The 16631-nt window shown below is 37.3% G+C and overlaps 1 protein-coding gene across 3 annotated transcripts in view; it reads right to left on the bottom strand.

Moving 5' to 3' along the window:
- BAZ1B (bromodomain adjacent to zinc finger domain 1B) overlaps positions 1-16631 on the bottom strand; it is a 78530-nt gene that overhangs the window by 46974 nt on the left and 14925 nt on the right. The window contains exons 2-6 of one of the 3 annotated variants that reach the window (XM_059693482.1): positions 16313-16429; positions 13933-14077; positions 8195-8396; positions 5395-5516; positions 1443-1640 (exon numbers count right to left, since the gene is read on the bottom strand). In XM_059693482.1, coding sequence (XP_059549465.1) covers positions 1443-1640; positions 5395-5516; positions 8195-8396; positions 13933-14077; positions 16313-16429 — 784 coding nt within the window. Of the gene's footprint in view, positions 1-1442; positions 1641-5394; positions 5517-8194; positions 8397-13932; positions 14078-16312; positions 16430-16631 lie in introns of those variants that run through there. The other 2 variants (XM_059693483.1, XM_059693484.1) reach the window with 2 other exon arrangements.

The raw sequence follows: 16631 nt of genomic DNA, 5'->3' as shown, positions 1-16631 counted from the left end.
GCCCATGGACATGAGCTATAGGGTAGTAAAGACCTGGGTGTGTGTGGCGGGGGGCGGGGGGGGGGGGGGCGCGTGCGCAGATAAGGGTTAGGAGAAGAGAAAAACGGGAATGGGAGGAGGGAATGGGAGATATCTGTAATACTATCAACAATAAAAAATACATTAAAAACAAACCATCAAACAAACAAGAGAGGGAGCCTCAGTGGTTGACCATTGACCTATGACCAGGGCATATGGCCAGGGTTGCAGGCTCGATCCCCAGTGGGGGTAGTGCAGAGGCAGCCAATCAATAATTCTCTCTCATTATTGATGTTTCTATCTCTCCCTCTCCCTTCCTCTCTGAAATCAATAAAAATATGCAAGAAAGGGGGTGCTCTCCCTCCTGAAAGTATGCCCATGCCTTTCCCTTCTCTTCCCTTCCCTCCCCCAACCTCTCTCTGCCCCAGATTCCTGGCTTGTTATCATTAGCTTCCTCACTCCCAAATTCCAAGGGCCCTTCCTTTACCCCTATAACTTGTTTCCTAAGCCCATTTCTTCCAGGAATTACTTTTTCTACCTCTGTGATTTACCCAATAAATGTTCTCTTACCAAAAATAAATAAATAAATAAGGATGGGGGAGGAAAATCCTGGAACTCAGACTTTATTTTAATGGACCAGGGGCTCTCTCCTTCCCCTTCTGGCCCAGAGACCAAGATGAAAACATCAGTATGCAAATAAGTAAATTTACCACCACAAGAAGCATAAATACTCACAACCTACATAAAAAACTCTCACAAACTACATTATAATTTCATTGAAGAAACCCTAAGTGGAAAAGATAACCAGAGATCAAAGGACAATGTCTTGGCTTTTGTCATTCACTTTATATTGCTTCTAATTAGACTAGCCTCTGTTTCCCCATCTGGAAAATAAGATTAAGATATTTTTACATACTATACAACTTCATAACAATGTTCTGTACATCAAATGAAATAAAGAAAAAACCGTGTTCTCAAGAGGAAAATCCTAGATTTTCTACTCACCTGACATACAATGTAATACTCATTCCAAGTCCTTTTTCAAGGCTACCAGTATATTTGATCATCTTTTCTTATGTATAAAATCAATTTTCATTTTTAGGATTCAATTTGCAAAATATTTTTTGTGTTTATACCATACCTCATTATAAGAAGGATCTGAGGTTAAAAAGTACATGTATGTAGTTTCCTTCTTAATTATGTAAAAAATAAATTGAACTAGAGGAGATACTCAACGTGACCTCTCCCCTACCAACCCCACAAATCACAACCTATATGAAATAGATATCTGAAAATTTTTGAATTCCTTATCTGATGTTAGAATTCAAAATCTGCTATAAATCTAATCTATTGGACCCATCTGGGGAAATAAACTCATCTAATAGTGTTCTATCCTGCTGTCCAAAAATTAATAGTGACCTTACCTTGTATGGATCAAGTAAAAAGTCACTGAACTTGCTAGGTAGGGAATATTTCTTCACCAATTCATCTTCTACCACCCAAGGTGCATTTTCACCAGTGCCAGCCCGTAAGGCATTATGCCGTATAAAGTATCGAAGTATCTCCTTATTTGGTGGGCGTTCTGTACGAATCAAGCTGTCTGCTGGCACATTACTGATGATCTAGGTTAACAAATATAAACAACTCATCACTAGGGTGAAAGAACAATTAACCAATGAGAACAAAGATGTATTTTCTCTCCAGAAAAATCATAATTCCATCCATAAAATAAAGCTATAAACCAGGAAGAAAAAAGAATAATTGTCAGAGACAGGATGTTAATTAATCCCCAGGAAATCTGTCAATATGTATCAAAGTCCTAAAAATGTATATACTCACTGAATCAACAAATTCTCATATTTAAAAATTTAGAAATAAATAGACCAGTCATCAACTGCTTATAAAAGCAGAAAAAGGGATGGGAGGAATACATAAATATCTTCAATAAAGGATTCATTTTTAAGATTAAAATACATCCATAATGAATACCCTGAAGCCATGGGGGAAAATACTTTTCTCAATCAGGACAAACTTATCAGAATCATCTAGGGCAGCGGTCAACAACTGGTGGTCCGTGGACCACTGGTGGTCTGTGAGGTTTGAAAGGTTGGCGACCGCTGATCTAGGGAGCTATTAAAATGCATATGCTAGCCCTAACCGGTTTGGCTCAATGGACAGAGCGTCAGCCTGTGGACTGAAGAGTCCCAGGTTCGATTCCAGTCAAGGGCATGTACCTTGGTTGTGGGCACATCCCCAGTAGAGGGTGTGCAGGAGGCAGTTGATCAATATCTCTCTCTCATCGATGTTTCTAACTCTCTATCCCTCTCCCTTCAGCTCTGTAAAAAAAAAAAAAGTCAATAATATATATATATTTTTTTTTTAAAATGCATACGCTAGCACTGGCCAGTGTGGCTCAGTTGGGCTGAGCATCATTCCATGCACAGAAAGGCTGCCAGTTCAATTCCTGGTCAGGGCACATGCTGAGGTTGCAGGTTTGATCTCTGTTTGGGGTGTGTATGAATGTTCAATCGATGTTTCTCTCTCACATCACCATCAATGGTTCTCTCTGTGTCCCTTCCTCTCTCTAAAAATCAATATAAACATACTTTTAAAATGTCTGGCAGTAGAGCCTGAGCATCCACTTTTTCCCCCCTGCTTTACTTTTATTACTTACTAGAGGGCTGGCTGGTGCACCAACTTGTGCATGCGTGTGGGGTCGGGGGGGCAACCCAGGGGAGGGGCCACAGACAGTTGGCTGACTGGCCCCACCCACGATGGTGAATTGGTGGATTCACGGGGGGGGGGGGGGGGGGGGTTGGGGGTTGGGGGCAGGGCTGGCAGAGGGGAGGCTGCAGGAGGTTGGGGGGTTGGGGGAGTCCACTGGCCACTGCAGTGCATACATCAGAGTGACCAGTCATTCCATCATTCTGTTTGCTTGGCTTTTATGTATATAGAAGATTTTATGCTGAATTTACTCCTAGGCTATTAGGTTTTTGTTTCTACAGTTTTTTCTGGGGTATCTTTTTCTTCTTGCCACCTGCTCTTCTGGTTTAGGAACAATCTGCTCTTTTTCAGTGAGGTTCAGCTCATATATAGTTTAATCCTCCAAAGAGTTCTGTAAGTTCTGCATCACCTCTTGGGAGCTCTGTTGTGCTCAATGACCAGAGAATCTATATCTAAACCCTGAAGTTCAGCATTACTCTCTGCATTTTTAAACCTGTGTAGCAAAAATTTAGCACTTTTTGGGCCACAGACCCTGTGCCCATCCCCACTGTTTGGACTGGACACATCCACCAATTCACCATTTTAATGATGGAATGGCAAACATTACTTCTCTAAATTGACATCCTTCAGATACTTGGTGATTTTTCAGATATGTATACCATCAATGGCCTGGACAGTTTCACATGTTCTTAAAGTGAACTTAAAAATTTGAACTTCCTAATTTGCATGATTCTGTGGGGTTTTCTGGGTCAAGTGAATAGCGAACAATTTTCAACATGTCACCTCTGGCTTCTTTCGGAAAGAGCTACTACTTTTTTAATAAACTCTCCTGGTGACCATCACATACACCACAACCTGAAAATAGTGTTTTCAAAGAATGTTACGACATTACAGATAGTTATCAGAGAGAAAATGAAAAAGAAGCTACAAAATAGTATGTATATAATATTCCTACTTTTAATTCTTTTTGCAATATGTTTTTATTGATTTCATAGAGGGAGAAAGAGAGATAGAAACATCAATGTCAAGAAAGAATCACTGATTGGCTGCCTCTGGGTATCATGTACCCTGACCAGAAATCAAACTCTGACCTCTGGTTCATGCGTCGACTGAGCCATACCGGTAGGGCAAATATTCCTACTCTTAAAAGTCACTTAAAAGCTAACAACCACCATTAATCACAACTATATTCATCAATTATCATCTCTGAGTATGGGATTAGAGAAGTCTTTTTTCTTATTTGTATTTTCTATCTTCCTGTGAATAGTATTTACTACATGTGAACAAAACAATTTACATTCAACAATAAGAATATGAATAATTAGGAAAGTGGTTGAGACTCCCTAGCAATGTTTTAACTAGTTACCTTCCTGAATGAGGAAGAAACTTTTAGTGAAAAATTGTATTTAACATTTAATTTTAAAATATAAAGAAATCCTAACAATTTAGGTATGTCTTCAGATCATCCTATCCTATATAATAAAACCCTAGTATGCAAATCAACTGAACAACCGGTCGCTATGACGCGCACTGATCACCAGGGGGCAGACGCTTAACACAGGAGCTCTCTCCTGGTGGAAGCCGGGCTCATGGCCGGTGAGCACAGTGGCAGTGGAGGGAGCCTCTCTCGCTGGCTTAGGCCATGGGGAGCGGGCCTAAGCCAGCAGTCAGACATCCTCTAAGGGGTCCCAGACTTCGAGAGGGCGCAGGAGGGGCTGAGGGACAGCGTCCCCCCAGTGCATGAATGCCGTGCACCAGGCCTCTAATTCACTATAAAACAGTCAAAATGGAATTAAGACTTGTCAACAAATTTGAGGTAGGGGAAAAAACTCTTAAGAAGCAAAAGATCTGGGTTATAATCCGTCCCAATCTCATTTACTAAATTAGGAGCTTTGACAATTATTAAACTTCCCAGGCCTTAGCTGTTTTCTATAAAACTAAAGTTAAACGTGAAGAAAAATGTGCAGCTCTCTTCCACACACAACCTCCCGTCCTCCTTCTTTCTAACAATTTACATACAGGTATGAGTACCTGAAAGTAATATGGCATTATTTCATAGACTCTAAGGTGCTATTAATAAAAGACATTATTTTATACACCACTAAGAAAAAAATTTACACCAACTGATTTTAAGATATATACTGATTTTAAATACATTAAAAATATAAAAGATGAACATCTTAGAATGAATAAAACACAGTACTAAGTTACTTTAAGGGTATTTACTGTTTCAGGTTGTTAGTTCCACAGATTCCTTGCAAAAGCATTGATTATTGTTGACTCGGTTTCTAAATTAAATTACATTACAAATTGCTCTACTTTTATCTGGGAAGAGCTATTACCTCAGGAAGTCTATAACTGCTGGAAACAGATTCTTATTTTTCAAACTGAATTTGAAGCTCAAATGCAAATTACTCTTAACCTTAATTAAGTCCTATTAAAAGGAAAAAACAATCTCCTAAGAAAGAAAATACAGTTTGACTTAAAGTCATAATTACTAAGACTAGAGAACTAGAAAAGCACTCAGAATTTGTTGCAGAAACACATTCATTTACATTTTTCTTTAGCACATTTTCTCTAAGAAAACCAGCCCTATGATATTTTCTTAAACATCTATGTAAGTAACAGGGTTAACATAAAGTGCCAACTAACCTTATCTTCATTTTGTAGTTTCACATCATATTTGTGAGGCAGAAATTTTGGAGGAGCCCATTTCCTTTCTCCTTTTTTTAATGAAGTAGGGAGTTTTCGTGGAGATCTACGTGCTCTGTCATCTAGTCAAATCATTAGAAAATTAGTGAAAATAAGAATTCTTTTAATTCTATTCAATCATTCATAATTGTCTTATTGAACACCTACTCTGCATCAGGCACTGAATGATGGGGCACCAAGATGATTCATAAAATCCTTACCTGAACTAGCTAAAGTCTATGGGCAGAGTCAACAATAATTATAATACAATGTGGTAAATATTATTACAGAGGTGGGTACACAAAAATAATATGAGGAGAGAGCAGCAATGTTTAACTTAGGAAGATAGGCAGAAAAAGCCTAGAAAGAACATGACTTGTTCAGAGAATGCAAATAATGAGTAAATATAAACGGGACTACAGTAAAAAATCAGACTAAAGAAGTAAGGAGGGCAAACTATAAAGGACCTGTACACCGTTTAAAGAAATTGGAATTTATCTTGTGAGCTCTAGGGAAACAAAGGATTTTTGGTCTAAGTAAGCAGATGCATATTTTCTAAAGATGGGAAAAGAACAGAAAAGGGCTAGGGTTAGGGTCAAGGTTAAGGGAAACTGTGGTATCAAATAAGTTAAAGGTATGACTGTGACCAACAGTGTAAATGTAACAGAAAAGCAAAACATAGAAGAAATCAGTAGAATTGGCAAGTAGAGGGTTACCTATAATCTTATTAGCAACAGTGTCAGGAGTAAAGAAGCAGAAGTTAGACTATCATAGCACAATAAGTGGAAACAATATCTCATGAATCTTGGTTTGAATGAGTAAGACAGAAATAAAACAACAGAATCAAGGGAGGATATGTTTTTGTTTTTAGAAAATGGGGCTTCATTTATAAATTGAGAAAAATAAACATGAGAGAGGGTTAAAGAACACTGTGGAGTAGAACAATAAAAGTTCACTCAACCCTAGAGAAAGTAGGAGGAAATGGAATTCAAAGTCAAAGCATTTTAGCTCCCTTCTCTGATGAAAGAATGTAGAAATTTAAAACAGGGAGGTTAAGAACAAGCTGAAAGTTTGTCTAATACATTTTTCCCCATAAAGTAGAATGAAAGGTCACCTAAGTGAGAAAAAATTTAGTATACTGGAATTTGCCTATCATTTCTATGGAAATTCTAATCAATTTTTCCCCTGAAAACACTCAGTAGACATCATAACACTAATTCTTCAGCCTGTCCACCACCCTTTCCACATACTAGCAATAGTATTATATATATTCCAATAATTAAAAACTAAATTAAGGCATATAACACCATAAAAAACCAAAGCCTAAAACATAGAAGTTCCCTGGTACACGATGCCAAAGTCTTAAATTAACAATTGTTAACATATTGTTGGTAGTTCAAGGATCTGTTTCCAGAAAGTGTTAAAGACATATTATCAGGCAACGCCTAACCAAAAAATTTATTAACATAAGTCATGAGAATATTAAGTAATAAACATATTAGAAAACTTCAGTATCAAAAAGAAGGAAGAGAGAAACTGAAAAACATAAACATTAGCATTCACAATACAGAGTGGAAAACAAAACTGAAGTATCAACACTGGGGTGAATCAACTACAACAGTTAAGTATCCTTGGGGAAATTTTAATTAGTTAATCGTTCCCCTGGGACTAGATAAGGAAATCCCTATAAAACACATCTGCATATATCCAAAATACCTGGAAAGACAAAATAGAATGGAAAACAGAGCGCATAGCACTCTAATTCTAATTCAATCTCTGTATGTAACACTTAAATAAGAGGTTAAGATTATTTGATCCTCTAACAGTCATGGGGAGGGGGGGTCAATATACACAAATCCTTTGAGTACTCATATTTTAAGACAGAAGTAATCTATTACAAATTCTTTTATTTATATAGATTTTTTCCCCCTAATTAAGGATTCAGAGGCTGAATAATTTTCCCAATGGGCAAAGTCTCAATTGTTCAACTTTTCAAACAGTATTGTTAGAATCGCCAAGTCCCAAAAAATTACTCTTAGATATCATAATGTTTCAAAATTCTGGCAGCTCCTATGTGGGAAGGACTTGAGTTACAGGATTTAGATAAAAGGAAGTATCTTAAAATTACCACAATTGGCTTGCACAGTGAAAAGTAATGGAGATTAGAATTTGCGCCTTCTACTCTAACCCCGCTTCTCCATACACAGACATATGTATTTTCCAACTTAAAGAGACAAGGAAAGCAAACTTTCTTTGCCATCTTGAGTAGCGAGGTATGTGCACACAGATTTCTAAGAGGAAATGCCTTCCGAGGGAAGACTTAAATCTTTATTTGCTTTACGGACTTTTCTCTTTTTCTTTTTGGTTAATCCTCACCCATGGATATCTTTTCCATTGATTTTTTTTTTTAAGAGAGTGAAAGGGAGCTAGGGAGGGAGAGAGAAGGAGAAAGACAGACAGACAGACAGACACAGACCGGTTTCCTCCTGCATACACCCTGACCAGGGTCGGGGATTGAACCTGTAACCTAGGTACATGCCCTTGACCAGAATGGAACCCAAGACCTTTTGGTGCATGGGGCAATGCTCTAAACACTGAGTACACCAGTCAAAGCGCTTTATATTTTAGTTGTTTGCTGAATCACAAAAGAAAGGCATATCTACCTACAAAACTCATTTACAAATCACAAATTACTTGTTAGAGAACTCAAAAAGATTTGTGTATAATAGGAGTCACAAAGGAAAGCTAGCATCATACATACTAATATTCTCTCTCCTTCCTTCATCCTCTTTTACAATTGCCTCCTTCTTCTGGTGCTCCTGAGCAATTTGGCTAGAATTCTCTTTGTCACTTGAGGGAGAATCACAGGCACCATCAGGTTTCTTTTCAGTGGCTTCTTCATCCACTTTCTCCAAAGGATGAATCTTCACAATCCTCACCTTGAGCATTTTTTCCTTCCCAACCTATAAAGGAGACAGGAATGAAAATCAGCGATAATAAATAAAAACTAGAAAACCTAAAGATAATGTTTAGAATATATTAGCCAACATACCTACATTGCACCCCACCTAACAAAAATTCACTAAACCTCCAAAGTACCAACCAAGTACAGTGATTTTTTCCCAATTTTATTTCTGACTTCTATGCTAAAAAATGACATATTACGCCCTAGCTAGTTTGGCTCAGTGGATTAACAATCCACCTGTTGACTGAAGAGTTCAGGGTTCAATTCCGGTCAAGGGCACATGCCTGGGTTGAAGGTTCAATCCCCAGTGGGGGGCATGCAGGAGGCAGCCTATCAATGGTTTTCTCTCATCATTGATGTTTCTATCTCTCTTTCCCTCGCCCTTCCTCTCTGAAATCAATAAAAACATATATTTTTTAAAATGACATATTTAGCCCCTGACTTCATTTCTTCATTCTTTTTCTACAATACCTATGTATTTCTTTTTCTTTATTTTTCAATTAAAGTTAACATTCAATATTATATTAGGTGCAGGTGTATACAGTATAGTGATTAGACATTTACATAATTTACAAAGTGATTCCCTGATAAGTCCAGTACCCACCGGACACAATTTTTATTGACTATATTCCCTATGAGGTCCTTTACATAAGTGATTCTGTAACTGTCAATTTGTACTTAAGCCCTTCACCTTTTCCACCCAGTAAAATATGACATCTTAAAAAATAAAATTATCACAATCTAATTTATAACTCATGTACCAATGTACTAAGCCCAAAGGGCAATCACGGCACAAACATCAGACATGTGTAAAATAGTTTAAAATTTTCCATTTAATAAAGAATCTATTATATATATGGATATCCAATAATACCAGAACCACTTATTGAAAAAACTATGTCTTCTTCACTTAACTACCTTTCAACCCCTACCAAAAATCAAGTGTGTCTCTGTGTGTGTGTGTCAATTTCTGGATGCTATACTGTTCCACACCTATTTGCTATTCTTATACCAAGTTCACACTATATCAATACTTTAAAATTTGAAGGCTCAAAATCAGACAATATTAGCTTAACTTTCTTGTGCTTCTGCAAAGTTGTTTTGGTGAGGGTTTTTTTTTGTTTTTTTGTTTTTGTTTTGTTTTTTTGTATTTTGAAGTAAATTTTACAATCAGCTTGGCAATTCCTAAAAAAAACTGCTGGGATTTTATTGCAATTGAGTTGCACCTGCATTATCAACTTGGGAAGAAGTGAACAAGATATACCTCCCCATTATTTAAGGTCTTCTTTAATTTCTCTCAGCAATGTTTTATAATTTTTAGGTATAAGTCATGTGTATCTTTGTCAGGTTTACTCCTAGAGTACTTCATAGTTTTTGATGTTGAAATAGTATTTCTTTGTTAAATTTCAAATTGTTTGTTGCTAACACATAGACATAAATACAAATTGGTGTTCGCACATTTATCTTGTATCCTACCACTTATTACTTCCAGAAACTTTTTAAAATATATATATATTTTTTTTAAATATATTTTTATTGACTTTTTACAGAGAGGAAGGGAGAGAGATAGAGAGTCAGAAACATCGATGAGAGAGAAACATCGATCAGCCGCCTCCTGCACATCCCCCACCGGGGATGTGCCCGCAAGCCAGGTACATGCCCCTGACCGGAATCGAACCTGGGACCCTTCAGTCCACAGGCTGACGCTCTATCCACTGAGCCAAACCGGTTTCAGCAAAACTGCAAATTTTTAAAACCTACCCAAAACTTTCTAAACCAAACCCTTAGGGAATAGGGCTCAAGAATGTATATTCAAAAAAAAAAAAAAGAATGTATATTCATAAGTCCTCTAGTGATTTTTTTTAAAGGGGAAACATAGAGGATAGACAGACCAGGTTGATAAGATTTTTTCCCTATTCTAGAGCTGATAATTAACTGGACCCAGAAGTTGGCACCTGACATGAGGCTTTATTATCTCCCTGCCTGTAGTAATGGTCATATATTTAAGCCTTCTGGAGAAGAAATATCTCAAGGTCAATTATTCAGCTGCTTCCTGTTGAGCCAGCTATTATTTCCCAAGAAAGGCAGATTGAACAGGATGAAAAGTGTGTAAGAAAAGTGTCCTAGTATCTGCGTACAACTCTCTCTATTTATCTCTTATCTATCCTCAAGTCTGTGTGTGTCTATTTTCTTTTTTCTCTTTGCCTCTTGTTTTCATTTGGTGAGCTCATGGCTATTAGTTAAGCATGTTCATCCCCATGTGTATATGTGTATGTGTGAGATTGTCAACCTATGGTGATCATATCAAACTTGAGAATAAAACTCTTATTCAAATTAGGAAAACAGTATCCACTCTATTTCTTTTTAAATAACTCATTTGTCTTGCACTCTCCTTTTTCTTAATTCAAACCTCCTCGTTAGCAACCATCAGCTTGTTCACTGTATCTGTTTCTGTTGTTTATTCCTTTACTTTGTTTCTTTAGATTCCACATATAAGTGAAGTTTTTCTCTGTCTGACTTATTTGATTTAGGATTAATACCCTCTAGGTCGATCTATATTGTCTCAAATGGCAAGATTTCATTCTTTTTTGTTGCTAAATAATATTATTCCATTGTATATATTCACTAGACCATCTTTACCCATTCATCTACTCTAGGTTGCTTTCAGCTATTACTAATAATGCTGCACCGAACATAGGGGTACATATACATTTAGTGTTTTGTTTTCTTTAAGATAAACACCCCAAAGTACAATTGCTGGATCATATGGTAACTCTATTTCTAATTTTTGAGGAATCTCCATACTGTTTTCCATAGTAGCTGCACTGATTTCCAATCCCACCAAATAATATATGAGGGTTCCCTTTTCTCCACATCCTTGCCAGCACTTGTTATTTATTGATTTACTAGAGGCCCAGTGCATGACATTCGTGCACTGGGGTGGGGGAGAGATCCCTAAGCCCAGCAGTCCAGGACCCCTTGCATTCCTTTTGCAGTCCGGGACCCCTCGGGGGATGTCCGAAGCCCACTCCCCAGGGGGAGTGGGCCTAAGCCGACAGACATCCCGAGGGGTCCTTAGCACTGCTGCAGAGGCAGGAGATGCTCCCACCATGGCCACTGCGCTCACCAGCTGTGAGCCCAGCTTCTGGCTAAGCGGTGCTCCTCCCTGTGAAAGCACACTGACCACCAGGGGGTAGCTCCTGTGTTGAGCATCTGCCCCCTGGTGGTCAGTGCATGTCATAGTGACCGGTCATTCTGCGGTCCTGTCAATTTGCGTATTAGCCTTTTATTATATAAGATTGACGACAGCCACTCTGACAGGTGTGAGGCGATATCTCGTTGTTTTAATTTGTATTTCCCTGATGATTAGTGATACTGAGCATATTTTCATATCTGCTGGCCATCTGTAGGTCCTTCTGTGCTTGTTTGTGTTTGTTTTTAAACGTATTTTATTCTTTTATTATTTATTTACTTTTAAGCTTCATCCAAGGATACTTTTCCATTGATTTTTAGAGAGAGTGAAAGAGAGAGGGAAAGCCTGATAGAAACATCAATGTGAGAGAAACACATCGATTAGTTGCCTCCTGCATGAGCCCTGAGCAGGGCCCAGGTCGGGGAGGAGCCTGCAACCGAGTATATGCCCTTGACTGGAATCAAACCTGAGACCCATCAGTCCGCAGGCCAACACTCTATCCACTGAGCCAAACAGGCTAGGGCTGTATGTCCTTTAACAGAAGTGTCTGTTAAAGTCTTCTGCCCATTTTTTAATTGGATTGCTTGTTTTTTGGTGTTAAATTGTGTGAGTTCCTTATATATTTTTAATATTAACCCCTTATGGATGTATCATTTGCGAGTATCTTCTCCCATTAAACAGGCTGTCTTTTCATTTTGTTAATGATTTCCTTTGCTTTGCAAACTCTTTTTAGTTTGATGTAGTCCCATTTGTTTGTTTTTTTCGTTTCCCTCTCTTGAAAACATATATCCAGCCCTGGCAAGATAGTCTTCAGTTGATTGGATTATTATCAGGATGCACCAGGGTTATGAGTATGATCCCTAGTTAAGGTACATACAGGAATCAACCAATGAATGCATAAATAAGTGGAACAACAAATTAATGTTTCTTTCCCTATCTCCAAAATCAATTTTATAACACTGCGAAGAGCAATGTCAAAGAGTTTACTGCCTATGTTTTCATTCAGTTTTATGGGTTCAAGTATAACATTTAAATCTTTAATCTATTTCGAGATTTTTTTTGTTTTGATTTTAAATATGTTTTTATTGATTTTTAGAGAAAGAGGAATGGAAAGGAAGAGAGAGAAACATTGAGAGCTGCCTTCTGCACACCCTCAATTGGGGATCGAGCCTGAAACCCAGCCATGTGCCCTGACTGGGACTGGTGACCTTGGTTCGGTGCTCAAGCACTTAGCAATAATGGCCAGGTGAGTTTATTTTTATATATGGTGTAAGAAAGTAGTCCAATTTCATCTTTTTGCACTGTCTATCGTTGCCTCCTTTATTGTAGCTTAATTGACCAAATAAGCAAGGACTTATTCCTGGGCTATTCTATTTCCTTTTTCATTTGTTAAACTTCACACGAGGAAATTTTTCCCATAAAAGGATGTTGAATTCTGTCAAATGCTTTTTTCTCCATCTACTGAGGTGGTCATGTTTTTATACTTTATTAATAAAATGTATTACACTGATTTAGTTATGGATGTTGAACTAACCTTGCACCCCTGAGATAAATTCCATTTCGTCATAGTATATAATTCTTTTAATGCATTATTGAATCCAGTTTGCTAATATTTTGTTGAAAATTTTTGTATCTATATTCCTCAACAATATTGGCATGTAAGTTTTCCTTTTTTTGGTAATGTCTTTATCTGGTTTTGGTATCAAGGTAATGCTGGCTTCATAAAATGAGTTTGGAAACATTCCTTCCTCTTCAATATATATATTATTTAATATATTTTTATTGATTTCAGAGAGGAAAGGAGAGGGAGAGATAGAAACATCAATGATGAGAGAATCATTGATTGGCTGCCTCCTGCACACTCCCTACTGGGGATTGAACCTGAAACCTGGGCATGTGCCCATGGGAATGGAACCAGGCACCTATCTGTCTGCAGGCCGACACTCTATCAACTGAGTAAAACTGGCTAGTGCCTCTTCAATATTTTTAAATAGTTTAAGAATAAGTGATTTTATTTAGGCTAAAGTATGAGAAGTACTAGCCAGTGTTAGATATTTCATTACATACAGTTGAAATCACTCTTAATTCATACAATAATGTAAACAAACCTATTTAATTATCTGAGCCTGTTTACTACCTCAACATTTCTGGGCAGAATCTGCAAGACATGTAAAATGGCTAGCCCAGTATTCTAAAATTTGGCCTTTATATTTAATACTAAGTAGAGACTTCATGTAACACAATTTTATACACACAGATATGCATTGGATAATCTATGCTCAAATCCTGATATATGGTTAGTGAATCAAATCTTATATTTTTAAAGAATATAGGAACTTACCTCAAAGTCACACTCTTCTCCCACAGCATATTTGGTCATGATCTCCAACCAAGCAGTATCTACTAACTTCTCTAAGGAGGCTGTGTTATGGTGAACCATTTCCAGAACAAGTTTCTCATACCAGGCAGGAAACTCTTCCTTCAAACTAAACAAATATGTTATTAATTACCAAGAAAATGCAGAAAAACCTTCCCACAGCTTTAATTCAGGTCAATGCAAACATTTCTTTAGCAAATATACAAGGCACTGGGGAATACAAACATTAAAAACTATGTAGTACACAGGAAAAAGAACTTATAAATATCTTTGTCAGACTGACCTTTCCAGGTAAATTTTTTCATACATAAAGTGAAAATAATAGGCACATCATTACTAAGGTTGGTCATTTCTCCATTAATTTGTTTTTTGCAGTAGACGTCCTGTTTTAGGTGTGCATATTTATTTATAGCCTTTTCCCATCTTTTTAGTTAGGATATCAAAATCTCTGCTTATTTGCTACCTCCATATTACTTGTATTTTTATTATGTCTGAATCAATAATATGCTTTCATTCATTTAGTTCTCTAGAATTTTCGTTTTATAGATAAGGAAAATAAATCATGAAGTTAACATGATGGAACCATGATTTGAACTCCAATGTCCTTGCAAAGTAAAACCATGATGTACCACTTTTCACTTATTAACCTAACAAAAAAGAATTTTAATGATCATACCCAATATGGGAAAATAAATAGTGCAAAATAACACTCATATACTGCTGATAGCCTATGTTTCAACTCTTTTAAAAAGCAGTTTGGCCCTGACTGGTTTGGCTCAGTGGATAGAGTGTTGGCCTGCGGACTGAAAGGTCCCAGGTTCAATTCCAGTCAAGGGCATGTACCTTGGTTGCGGGCACATCATCAGTGGGGAGTGTGCAGGAGGCAGCTGATCAATGTTTCTAACTCTCTATCCCTCTCCCTTCCTCTCTGTAAAAAATCAATAAAATATATATTTTTAAAAAGTAGTTTGACCCTGGCTGGTGTAGCTCAGTGGATTGAGCTTGGTTATCTCATGGACCAAGCGGTCCCCCGGGTTCGATTCCCAGCCAGGCATTGCCTGGATTGCGGGCTTGAGGCATGCGGGAGACACCCAACTGATGTGTCTCTCATTGAACACAGTCACTCCCATTCACTTATGTATTATTATCTACGGCTATTTTTACTGTACAACCTCAGAATTAAATAGCTAAGACAAAGACCATACTAACTGACAGTTTATTGAAAAGGGTGGCCAACACCTGCTCTAGTACACTTTAAAAGGGGCATATATTGGCGCCCTCTTAGCGAAGCAGGCAGCGCGTCAGTCTCATAAAAAGGGCATATACATAAATAATACTAATCTAAAACAGAACGATGTAAGTGACCCAAGCTAAGAAGAAACAGGCATCAGGTTAACAAACTTGACTAATAATTAGTCCTGGAGCCATAACTAGAACCCAGACCTCAACTACACACAGTGTTCTGTTACACCAGCAAAAGAGCAGAATTATATGCGCTTTGCTTATGGGTTATCAGGAAAAGTCAGTAAGAAGTCCACAGAAAAAATTTCTATTCCAAATTCCCAAAAGGGTAATTTACATCCCTAGTCACTATTTATCTTTTACATGTTCCTAATGCCCAATTCTGAGTGTTTTCTTTGAGAGAATACCAAAACAAGTAGGCACTTTGAATATAGACAGGAATTTTAAGACTCTTCATTCAGCCCTGGCCGGTGTGGCTGTTGGTTGAGGACTGTCACAAAAGGGCGCATGTTCAATTCCTGGTCAGGGCACTACAAGGGTTGCAGGATTGATCCCCAATAGGGGACATGTAGGAGGCAGCTGATTGATATTTTTCTCTCTCCCTCTAAAACTAGTAAGAATATATTTTTTAAAAAACAGACTCCTCATTCAACTGCCCCACTTAGATAAATGGTCTTTAAGTTGTGTTTATTTTTGATAGCTACTGTAAATATTGTCTTAAATTTCAAATGACCACAAAATTTAAAAAATCTCTGCTTATTTGCTACCTCCATATTACTTCTAGATCATATTTGTGTCCATTGTTTAGAACCACATTTTCAAAATATTTACAGGATAAAAGTAGAGCAAGAATATTCAAAAGCCTGGTAAATTACCTAAAGTATATACATAACTATGTATTCCACACACTTTGTTACTAGCAAAATTCTACTAAGCAAAGGCACTTAGACACTAATACAGTATACTAATGTAACAAATTCCAATTTATGCCCCATAAATTTTTTCCCCCATAAATTTTAATATAAATACTGCTTTACTTTCTATGCCCCCTTTCCTAATAATGTGAAGATGGTGCTAGAAAAGCAATGTTTATATTACTCACAGTTCAGCAACTTCCTGTTCCTCCTCCCAGGCCTCCTTGTGTGTTAGCTGACTACTTCCGGTACTCTTACATGTCCAAATGCGTTCACTGTACCTCTCCAAGCGGGCTTCATACTCTCTGTTAGCAGTGGCTCAGGAAAACAATATTCAAGCAACAGAGACAACTAATCCATATTCATAAAATACTTAATTATATATAGAAAAAAACCTACAGTATCCTTTCTATGATATACATATTGAGAAGATAAAATTGAACTTAGTTTTCAATTGGTGAATCCAAACAAGACGATTAAGACTCAAGTATGGCCAGAATAGTTTGT

This window comes from Myotis daubentonii, chromosome 4 (genome assembly GCF_963259705.1).
Source record: "Myotis daubentonii chromosome 4, mMyoDau2.1, whole genome shotgun sequence".
Lineage (NCBI taxonomy): Eukaryota > Metazoa > Chordata > Mammalia > Chiroptera > Vespertilionidae > Myotis > Myotis daubentonii.
The sequence above is the reverse complement of the archived record's forward strand: the minus strand, read 5'-3'. Positions and strand labels throughout refer to the sequence as shown.